Source organism: Uranotaenia lowii, chromosome 2, assembly GCF_029784155.1.
Source record: "Uranotaenia lowii strain MFRU-FL chromosome 2, ASM2978415v1, whole genome shotgun sequence".
NCBI lineage: Eukaryota > Metazoa > Arthropoda > Insecta > Diptera > Culicidae > Uranotaenia > Uranotaenia lowii.
In genome coordinates this window covers 251,536,740-251,547,646 of record NC_073692.1, presented here as the reverse complement: position 1 = coordinate 251,547,646, position 10,907 = coordinate 251,536,740, and the positions used below count along the sequence as shown (strand labels likewise).

Genomic DNA, 10,907 nt, shown 5'->3' with positions numbered 1-10,907 from the left:
CATCCGAAATCAGGCGAGTTAAGTGTTGGCTAAGAAAGCGCAATCGAATCGCGCAGTGGCACTCCGTACAACAAACACCGAAAGTGTAAACTAAATCTCCCCCCGAGCGGGCGATCAGCTGTTGTGCAGAAGAATTGACGACTTACCTGGAGTTTCTGCTGCTGGTGGATGCCGTCGCCTTAGAGACGGGAAGAAAACCCTCGAATTCCGAACCCCCCCATCGGCCGGGCCCGAACAAAAGTTACAAATCAAGCAAGAGATGGCACTGTTTTTCGTCACTTTTTAACGGCTTATTTAAAAGAGAGCACTGGAAATTTTACACAAGTTTCTGAAAATTTTTTGTTCGAGCTTGTACATCAGTTCATCAGTGCTAAACCGAAACCGTCTTATAGCTTTTCCTCAGAAATAAAAAATTATCTGAATGTGGTGAAAAAATCTACTTCCAACTTGTTTTGAGTGCTGAAGATAAAACATAATTCAAAATCAGTACACCTGGCATCGCTGGACGAATGACACTTTGAAGATGATACTTACCAGGGGTGCCAGGTGGTTCTGACAAAAATCAGGACATCGCAATGAACAAAAATCTGGATTTTTTTGGACACCACTAGATTGATGGAAATAAATGCAGCTCTGCTTAAATTGCATATATAAAGGCGAAATACAGGTACTGAAGACGCCTAAAACTATGCAACTTAAGCGGGCAGAAACTTAGTTAGCCTGCAACACCACTTAGATCATCTGAACCAATTATTTTCATCGGTTAAACAATTTTAAAATCATCAGGTTAAACATTAGAACATTTATCAGACCGTTTTTCTAAAATCAGGAAAATTCAAGCGTTTTGGAAAAATCAAGACGGTCTCTCGAAAATCAGGACAAATCTTCAAAAACATCTGGCACCTCTGATCCTTACTCTTCACGCTAGAAACTATTAAACCATTGATTATTCAAAAATAACCATTTTTGACCTTTTCCCGGGAAATGCCATTTTATGAGTTCTCCATGAGAACCCACACGCTCATATTTTTTTAACCATAAATGATTGTTTTTCATACATTTTATGGTATTTTTAGTAGAACTGCTAAAATTATTATTTTTCAACCGTTATGAATTGTTAAATTTCAACCATTTTCCGAGTTTATGAAGAAAACTTTGATAATGGTTGAAATTAAACAAAAAAATGACTGAAAAAACAGGAGCCATGTTTTCATTCGCTGAAGTGTTTGTTTTGTTTGTGATTCTACGTTGGACTAAATTTCTTAAAAATCTTTTGAATTGCTTGACATACAAACTGTAAGTATTGTTCTGGTAATATCTGTTAATTCAATAAATAGAAATTGTGTTCAGATAGATCATTAACGTCACTCTTTCAAATTCAATTTTCAGACGAGAGTTAGGTTATCTGGGGTCGGAAGCAGCAGCAGTTCCGCCGCAGACAAAAATTCGTCGGTTTGCTACTCAACGAAATTATAACAGCTGCCGTTACGTCTTTAGGTAAGTACATATCAATTTGGGAATCTCTGTGAATTGTTCCAAAATTAATAACCACGGAAAATTTATTACAGAATGTTCCGGAACTCCCTACGTTTGCTGCATCAGGAGGTTCCGAATATACACCAAGAAAAACTGGCACCAAAATCACAGCACAGCCGGAAGCTGAACCACAGGCCACCGGCTGAACATTGAAGGAAAGGCAGCAGCGCATTATCCGTAGCAGTAGCCGACACAATCATTCCCTCCGCCGACAAAACTTTCTTCCGCTAATGCAACATAGTAGTGCTACAATTACAATTACAATTATGTTTATTAATAATGTTTATAATACATAATGCATAATATGAAACTTATTGAATTTCTATATATTGAATGAAATTTAAGTCGATTCATATTTAAAAACGGATATTTTCTTTTAATTTCGACCCATTTTTACTTTTTCGACCATGCTTGAAAAATAACCATTATTCAAGTTCTCTGTAGAATCTCATTTTATGAGTTTTCGCTGAAAACTCATAAAACGACTTGATCCACTAAACTGCCATTATGGTTATTTTTCAAACATTAATGGTTCAACTTGGCCCAGCGTGCATAAAATGACTTTTCGGGGAGAAGTAGAAATATGGTTGTTTTTTAACCGAATGGAAGATTACCGTAGAAATTCAAAAATGGTTATTTTTCAACCGTAAGGGCTGTTTTGTGCGATTTGATTACAATTGTTGAAGGTATTGAAAAAATAAGAGTTATCAGAACATTAAGTTTATTGTTTTTGTACTTAAAACTTATAAACATGCCCCATTATAGTAATTTAATAGCCTTTTTATGACTGCCACCTAGCTTTAAGCAAACGCCAACAGCAGCCGAATAACCTGGTAGCAGGAGTAAAATTCCCCCACGAGCGCTACCGAAACCTGATAAGAAAACGAGCTCTTGCGGGATGGCCAATACCATTATCTCTAGTTTGCTATCCTTAACGGGGTGAGGGTGGAGGAGGCGGGTCTGACGAATAATCTTTGACTCACTGGTGATGTTTTTCAAACATTTTGGCCTCCTTCCGGGCGGTGTGAAAAACAATTCCTTTTGTATTCCATTAGCAGTGGCTGGTAACGATGGACCGGTGAGTGAGTCCTCGTCCTATTGAATGTTGCTGGTTTATCAAACGGAATTGAACCGGCATCATCCAATCGGCACCCTGAAATTTTTCTTTGTTCATGATGTTGGGATTGACGAATAATTGGAATAAATCACTTACCTTTCTCCATCTTCTACAAATCCGAAGTTTGCACGGTTTCCAGAACTGATTTTTCAGGAAACTGGATGCTGTTCCGCGGAAGAAAAAATTTGCTTGGGCGTCCGGCTGCAGTTTGAACCGCTTTCAAAATGGCGATATCAAATTATTCAACCATTTTATAGTTTATACTCGAAAACTACCAAAATGGTTAAAATTCTTTCTAGAAAAATTATCAAGGGGCTGAAGAAAACAAAAATTCCCGTACCAAGTTTTCAGTCAAGAAACCCGCAGGAAGAAGAAAAATGAAACGAGTAAAACACGTATAGGGGCAACATGGCGTCCTCATTGCAAAAATTTCAACCAGAGGCAATTTTTTTAATAATCCTTAAAATGATATCTGCGGCTCGGGAATGTCAATGAAAGGAATCTTTGATAGCATTAATAAATTATGGTGGGGCACAAAATGCGGAGTTTTCAGCATAATCCTTGTTAAAATTGATTCTAAATCTGCAGTATGACAGCAACAGATGCGTTCGGCAACCAAAATGTTACCCTATTTCGAGTCTGTTATGGGGTGAAGTGTTTAATTTCGGGAACCACACTGACGTTCTGGTACCAAAAATTTGGTACGGTGCGTTTGTATGCGATTTGACAGCTGGTTCAGTCCTCTGAAAATTATTGAAAAATAACCATATTGGCGATTTTGAAGTAAACATCATAAAATGGTTATTTAAGAACCATAAATGGTTATAAGAAAATGAGCGTGTTTGTTGACGAATCGAAAAAAGTGGAGTAGTGTAACAAAAATATCGCATGGTTTTTCTAAATTTTCAACTTTAATCGTTTATTCACAATGAATGGTTTATCGTTAAGGGTCTCATCAATACGGACAAATGAAAACTACAAAAAGAATTCAGATTTACGCATGGATTTATTCAAAGTGCCTTCTACATACTTTGGTAGTAAACTCGGTGAGCATCGCGTTTAAGTTCAAGAGTTGGTCATATGAAAATAATATTGAATTCATTTCTTCACAGAGAATAAATATATTTCTGGAATAGCTGATGCCACAACCGTGGACGAGCAGATAAAAATTATAAAGGAGGTAGGTGGAATCAACGAACTGTTAGAAAGTGATTGACACTAACTTTGGTTAACTATTTCGACATTTCAGTACTCTGCTCATGTTACCGACATGGAAAAAACACTACTAGTGAATGTTCAAATTTTGGCAGACCTATTCATGGAGGCTCCTTTGAAACATGCTGTAAAAAATTCAATATCAAAGTAAGGGTTTGCTCTGCAATTTATTTCACATTTTAAGCTGATTATTTGTGTTTTATTGAACAGATTTTTGAGCCAAATAAGTTTAGGAAAAGAATTCGTAGTAACTGGATTGACTAACTCCATCAAAAATCGCATTCAAACTTTTGATGGACAAAACAACACATTGGCTGGGCGCAACAGTTTGATCAATAGCATTGGAAGTTGTTTTGACAATTTCAAAGTCGGTGTCGATGCGATTCGTTGTTGTCTACAGGACATTCTGAGTTTCATGAACAAATCGCTAGGATTATACATTGAGCAGCTGAGGTGAAGATTCGTAACTATTTTCTTGGCTCTATTGCAATAAATATTCATTTACAATTTTTCATTACAGTCGCAATATTTCACCATCCGACAAAAGTGAAATAAGCCTCTTCATACATTCTACTTTTCGGGTAGTTATATCATGTTTCAATCAATTTGCTTCTACCATCCGGAGTACTTATGAAGGAGAGAAGAATGTGGAAAAGGTGATTTTGATTTGTTGGGACATGTTGGATAACCCAGAAATCCCGATGGACACCAAAATCAACTGTGGGATTTTGATAACCATGAATGCAAATTTGGAACAAAGGTATAGCAGACTAACGGAACGAATATTTGCTGAAGATAATTCTACAAAAAAGCTATGTTTACTCAATGGTGTGATATGTACTATTGAGCCCGACTTTTTCGGAGAGCCAGAGTTCAAAGGTTTCACTATATTTTCGAAAACTGCTAAAGTCCTGAAGGAAATCTACGAGGAGAACTCAATTGAACCAAGCATTGTTCTTGGTATCACAAGAGGTTATTCGCAAATGACCAAAAAGCTTTTGGCTACTCCTGTCGACGGTTATCTGAAACGGGAACATCGTGAGCTGATCGAAATTCTATCGATCAATTTAGGTTATTCTTTGTCGCATTTGGATCACTATATGGACAGTGTTAGACATCTTTGCAAGGAGCTGTTAAAAATGACTATACAACTGGGCGTTAAAGTGAATGATCAACTAAACCACATCATATATGATTATATCCGGAATGTCAACATAAACATAAGCACAAAATGTATACTGATAAGCTCAATTTGCTGCATAGTCAAAGCCAAGGCTGTTCTTCTCGCCGTTCCCAATGTCATCGAGTTTTTGCTGAAGTCTCTAGCTGTGAATGACAAAGGGAACGTGAACTTGCACATCAATAATTGCTATGAAACATTGATGATGTCGTACAGCTATGATGAGAACAAACAGGAGTGGTTCAACAAATGGATAAACCCTATACTGGTTGAGATAACCAAAAACGAAAATCATGCCGAAGTGAAACAAACTTTATTTGATCTTATACGGAAAGCAATTAAGACATATCCAGAAATTGCTATCTACATGATCAACAGCAATACCACTATCAATTTTGGGTTGATATTAACCTCTTTAGGCATAGCTAAGAAAAGCGGTCTTTTCGATAAAGTCGAGTCAAACAACCTTAAATGGAAGAATTTACTATCTTACAAAGATATTAAACTGGCTATGGTTTCAGCAGATGATTCCACGAGACTATCTGCATTACATCTGCTTACTGAGTGTCATAAAAGTACTGAGCTTTTTACAAACGAGGATCTGGAATGTATTTTATTTTTTCTCGAAAATAATATCAACGTCCAAGCTCCCTCAACGAGGCAAAAAATAACTAGCTACATGAAAAATGCGCTCAACAGATTGAAATCCGGATTTCTGAGTATAATTAAGAAATCTGACACGGATGGCAAAAGTCACTTTTATTATGATTTCGTCAAAAGGTTGCATCACTTTTGCATAGACAGTCTGTTTGTTGGAGCTAACTACAGTAGACGAACAATATCTTTCCAAATACTTATACAACTTTTGCAAATCGCTAGCTACATATTCTATGACGATGAGAGTTTCAGCATGTGGAACGAGAATCAAGTTTATAACTTGCTCAATTCATTGAACGACAGCTACGAGGCTAACAAGGCAAATTGCATAAACGTTTTATTCTATTGTCCAAAGTATTATTTTGAGCGATTTGATTATCTTATAAATTATCAAATAGTAAAAGTACTTATGACTAGTATAAAACCGAATGACTCGATATCAGCAGCGTATTATCTGGAGTATCTCTGCTTCATCAACACTAATACAGAAGTACCCTACACGAGCGATGAATCTACTCACATTCAACCAAAAGTAATGATGAGAATGAAAGTATGTATAATGAATGGATTTAAATAATGTTCTTTCTTACAGGTTTACCGAACACTTCTTTGGTGTGATCAGATTCTTCAGCACGGATTGCTGATGGCCAAGGCATCATTACTACGTGCAGCTCGTGAAAATCCATTGTTTGGTTCTCTCATCTGCATACGCCATTTGTTGAGTAAAGTGGACCTTCGACAAATTTGCCAGTGTGAGCTTTGGATTAAGTATGTGCTGAAACTCATTGAAACCTGCCGTGAAATATCGAAAATAGTAGTTGTTGTAGTAAACAGTTCATCTCCTGAGGGACACTTGCCAAACGATTTCAGTTCGATTGAGAATTATGGTTTTGATGAGGACGTCGAAATGCAAGCAGAAGAAACGAACGAAGAAGTCGCTGCCGAAGAACTTAGCGATCTGAAAACAACTCCTCAGATGCTACTTCTTTGCTCGTGGCGGACAGTCAAAGAAATTTCTCTGATACTGGGAGACCTAGCATTCAAAGCTCCCATTGCTAAAGTTCAGCAATCTATAGTAAATGATTCTCCAGAGAATGATACCGTTGGTTTGTTGAGCTGTGAACAAATCATAGAAATAGGAGACCATTTCATTGAACTTCTGTCCGAGACCAAGCATAGAGGAGCTTTTGAGCAAGCATATGTTGGATTTTCAAAACTCTGCATACGCCTTTGGGGTTCGTCTCACACTGAGCTGCACCAGCTTCCAATGAAATGGCTGGAAGAGATACTGAGCACCATAAGCGGCGATGAAAACAGTATCGAAAACAACAACAGTGAATTGAGAACGGAAAAGATTTGTTCCACAAGACGAAGTGCTGGGTTACCCTACATGATGCAAGCTCTTATCACTTCGGAACTCCAAGTTAGCACCTCGAAGGGTTTACAATTCTCCATGCGAAAATTGATTGAACTGTGCCGGGTTGGATCGACGGCTCAAACCCGTACACATTCTTTAAACATTCTGCGAGCTTTGTTCCGTTCTACAGATCTAGGAGAAGCCATCGGGGAATTCGTATCAGACGGAATTGAGTGCGCCATTAACGGATACGATGCAGAATCATGGTCGGTTAGTATTCATTTTCATTATGGGAGGGTAGCTGGAAAATAATCTGACACGAACCTACTGAAAACGCGATACAATGTCTGTAATACAACCGAAGTTGAGAGCTGCAATTGTGGCCATGTAGAGACTTTTTCAGTTAACCAATTTTTTTGATTTTTTAGGAAAGGAATTCCTCAACTCTTCTGTTTTCTTCACTAATGATAAGAGTGTTCGGTGTGCAGCGAACCAAAGATTCAGATAATTTGAATATCCGCAACAAAATGACTGGAAGGATATTTTTCCTGAGGTGAGTGGTAGAGAAAGCTCACACAAACGATAGCCTATCAAAAAAAAAAATCCGTATTTTTTCAGATATCCTCAACTGTATGATTTTTTCATAAACGAATTGGAGAAAGCTAGCCAAATTGTCATGAACGGTGCTAGGAGCAAAAAGTTGCATCCTCTTCTGCTACTGCTCAGCCGCCTGTATCCTTCAGCACTGGAAGGCAGTGAATCTAACTTGAAGGTATGTTTATTTTGAGTTGTCCAATTCATTGTTTATTTTATAATAATTTTTGTATTCCAGTTATCCCGTTTCGTACCCATAGTTTCCATTTGTTCTGGCTGTGCTGAGCTACAGACACGTTATCTAGCTGCAAAATTCATAGCCATCATCGTGTCCCCGGATTTGGTTTTCGATCGGATATTCCTGCTGCTCGAGAGTTTGAACCGTTCTAATAACAAAGGCATCAATCCTAATTCGGTGCATGGTGCACTGTTGCAAATATTGTATTTGATCAAAACGCGCATACTCGGTGTCATGCCAGAATCCAGTAATCAAATCAACAACTGGATTGAACTATACACAGCTATTTCGAATTATTTGTTTGAAGTCAAGCCAAATTTCATACTGTATGGAGCTATTTTGGACATACTGATAGAAATTTTAGCGAGGTAAGATAAACTCGGTTTTTTTTTAAAGTGATACCTATAAATGATTTTCCCTTCCTAGATGTCAAAATATGATATTTGCCGAGGATGATCAGTTTCTGGATGATCTGAGCAACATCGTAGATTATTTGTTCAATCTTACCAAGCAAAATTCTTTCTACGGAAGTGAACAAATTATGAAGAAAGTAGTACTGATCAAACTTGTTATGTACATGTACAATGATGACGAAAATATAGCAAGCGATTGTTTTCTCTGTAATATTGATCCCACAAAGTTTAGCTACGACTACATTGAATCAATGATGAATATCATTCTTTTGATAATGGACTTTGAAGATATCAGCAATAATGCCGATAGTTTCGATTTGGACAAAATGGAACTATTCTACGTTAGTCATCTAAGTGAATGTAAACGAGCCAAGGTTAAAGCACTTAGAAATGAATTCTCCAAATCAAGCAAAATTCATCATTACCTAAAATCTATTATCAAGCAGAATTTGCAATATAGCTGCACTGTGAAGGCCTACACCATTTTAAGTTACAACGTCGCTGGTATACAGGTATTGCTTGATAACAAAAACTATAAGGACAATTTGAAAGCTTTACTCGAGTCTGCAATTTGTAAACCAGATCAGTTAAAGTCAAGCATTTTCAAATGTGTGAAATGCATCTACCAAGCAGATATAAAAGTTCTGGAAAATGCTACTGACATCGATATTCTGCCTATGATGGCATCAGCTATTCAGTGTAGCAGTGTGAGGTAAAGAAATTGTCAAAGTTATTATCAATGTTATCAATCTAAATGCATTTCGATTCCAGGACAACAACGGTTCAAATTCTAAGAATTATGTCAAGACGATTTTGTGAGTCGAAATCTTTCGAATTTCTCTGTAACTTCAGTCGAACTTTGCTAGTGCTGCTCAGAGATGATGAATCGGATATTCGCGATAGCGCTGCTCGCATTGTATCATTTCTATACAACCATTCCGAAAAAACTAAGATAGGTAAGGCTCAAATGTGTTTCCTAAGTTTTGCACTACACTGTACATTTTTGCAACTTGTATCAATCTTTTACATTATATTGAACATATTTCAATGTTTCTAGAACCGCTTCTATCATCATATGCCCCCAAAGTATACCTCCAACAGTTGACGAAAACAATGCTTGGTCAAAAATTCTCTTTGAATCATGTCCTCGCTGTGATCATCATAATAATGAGCTACGAAATTGAAACCGAAGATGAAGATAGTTTTATTGAAGAATCAGAAGTGAGTAGCTCTTGCCACATGCGTTTAAAACAACTTATCCATCTAAATCCAAACGTTTTCGAATTTCAGATACGTGTATTCGACAAAAATGAAATGAACGTTTACGGAGAGTCGTTTGCTTTGCAAGAGCATTGTAGGGTTGAAGTCAATAACTTGGTGACACGCCATAATCTACATATCGATGCCGATGCCGATAAGATCATCAAAATTGCTGAGAAATATTGTAATCATAAGAACACACTGCGCGTCTGCCTGGCTGATGCTCAAAAACCTGCCAAACTAGTTGATATAACAAGTGAAAAACAGTTGTTGTAAATTTCATAGAATAGGACTGCAAGCATTTTAAACTTCAACATGGATGCCGTGTAATTCCGTATATTTTCTATATTGTTTGAAAAAGCCGATCGTCATAATTAAAGTAAAAGTTTCAAAAAACCATCTGTATAGTCACCTTGGGATAAAAGGTTTACAAAAACGAATATTTTATTATAAACATTCAATTGCATTGAAATTCCTCTGTTCTTAGATAGTCTCCTACATATAACCGAGCGCTTGAAAAGTGAAGTTATAAAGGCATATGTTTGAATTCTGTGATTTCGTTTAGATGTAATTTTATCAATGTTTCATTGGTTGTATTCTGTTTGAATGAAAATTCAATACAAGAAATGTATTGAACCATTCAATGACATCTTCCAGCTTTAGTTCGTTGAAGTATGTACAATAGTAATCAGGTATCGTTCATAAACATACCTTAATATGTCATGATTTGAAATAGAAAATCATTTGTGAAAATCATTCGAAATTTGTTTTTCTTTACTATTTCCATCAGATCCATCCACGAGAAAGAAAATTTCAACCCCTAATCATATAAGTTTTGGCATACTATGAATTTTGGAAATGTCAATTTCCATTATCGAGCTCGCTCATCCGCTAGTCCCTTAGTCCACCTAACTTAAATTAGTTCCGTTAACTGAAAACCGTTAATTTTTTTAAGTGTTGATTTGGCCAACGACTGAATCATTTCATCAACTTTATCTTTGATAGTCAAGATGCTAGAGAATTAAATTTTTTACTGGACCTAAATTATAAATTTAATTGCCCAATTTGATTTCATAATGGCCACCTTAAGAAGGACGCTAGTTTAACCATAGAAAACAGCTCTAATATGTGAGATTATTCGTCGTTTGGTGTTCAGACACTAAAAAAGCCGATTTCCCAACGGGCTAAAACTTGAAAAAGAAGATAAAAACGTTTAAAAATGCATTTTAATATCTTTTTTGTCACAAGCTGAAAATCAGTCACTGTAGGGGCACCATGAATCGGGGCACGATGAGCATTTTCTACCGTAGAATCTAGCAGCAAATTCAATTCGATGATGT

The 10,907-nt window shown here is 36.8% G+C and overlaps 2 protein-coding genes across 2 annotated transcripts; both read left to right on the top strand.

Annotated features, from left to right (window-relative positions):
- Positions 1–1,091: 1,091 nt before the first annotated feature.
- LOC129744281 (uncharacterized) lies at positions 1,092–1,777 on the top strand. The gene is made up of 3 exons (XM_055736727.1): positions 1,092–1,296; positions 1,390–1,497; positions 1,569–1,777. Exons 1-3 carry the CDS (start codon positions 1,184–1,186, stop codon positions 1,687–1,689), a joined length of 342 nt encoding a protein of 113 aa, XP_055592702.1. The 5' UTR covers positions 1,092–1,183; the 3' UTR covers positions 1,690–1,777.
- Positions 1,778–3,506: 1,729 nt separating this feature from the next.
- Positions 3,507–10,323, top strand: LOC129747512 (thyroid adenoma-associated protein homolog). Its single transcript, XM_055741769.1, has 13 exons — positions 3,507–3,699; positions 3,766–3,833; positions 3,903–4,015; positions 4,079–4,321; positions 4,389–6,237; positions 6,298–7,332; positions 7,491–7,615; positions 7,681–7,834; positions 7,895–8,262; positions 8,321–9,019; positions 9,079–9,263; positions 9,365–9,528; positions 9,598–10,323. The coding sequence occupies exons 1-13, from the start codon at positions 3,582–3,584 to the stop codon at positions 9,841–9,843; spliced, it is 5,367 nt and encodes a 1,788-aa protein (XP_055597744.1). The 5' UTR covers positions 3,507–3,581; the 3' UTR covers positions 9,844–10,323.
- The last annotated feature ends 584 nt before the right edge of the window (positions 10,324–10,907 follow it).

What these genes read in the sequence shown, in the direction of transcription:
- LOC129744281 (XM_055736727.1), top strand. Translation starts at nt 1,184, where the DNA reads ATGACTGAAAAAACAGGAGCCATGTTTTCATTCGCTGAAGTGTTTGTT. An exon ending in AATTGCTTGACATACAAACT is followed by an intron (nt 1,297 to 1,389) that starts GTAAGTATTGTT and finishes TTCAATTTTCAG; the next exon opens with ACGAGAGTTAGGTTATCTGG. An exon ending in AGCTGCCGTTACGTCTTTAG is followed by an intron (nt 1,498 to 1,568) that starts GTAAGTACATAT and finishes AATTTATTACAG; the next exon opens with AATGTTCCGGAACTCCCTAC.
- LOC129747512 (XM_055741769.1), top strand. Translation starts at nt 3,582, where the DNA reads ATGAATGGTTTATCGTTAAGGGTCTCATCAATACGGACAAATGAAAAC. An exon ending in TTATACATTGAGCAGCTGAG is followed by an intron (nt 4,322 to 4,388) that starts GTGAAGATTCGT and finishes TTTTCATTACAG; the next exon opens with TCGCAATATTTCACCATCCG. An exon ending in CTACTCACATTCAACCAAAA is followed by an intron (nt 6,238 to 6,297) that starts GTAATGATGAGA and finishes TCTTTCTTACAG; the next exon opens with GTTTACCGAACACTTCTTTG.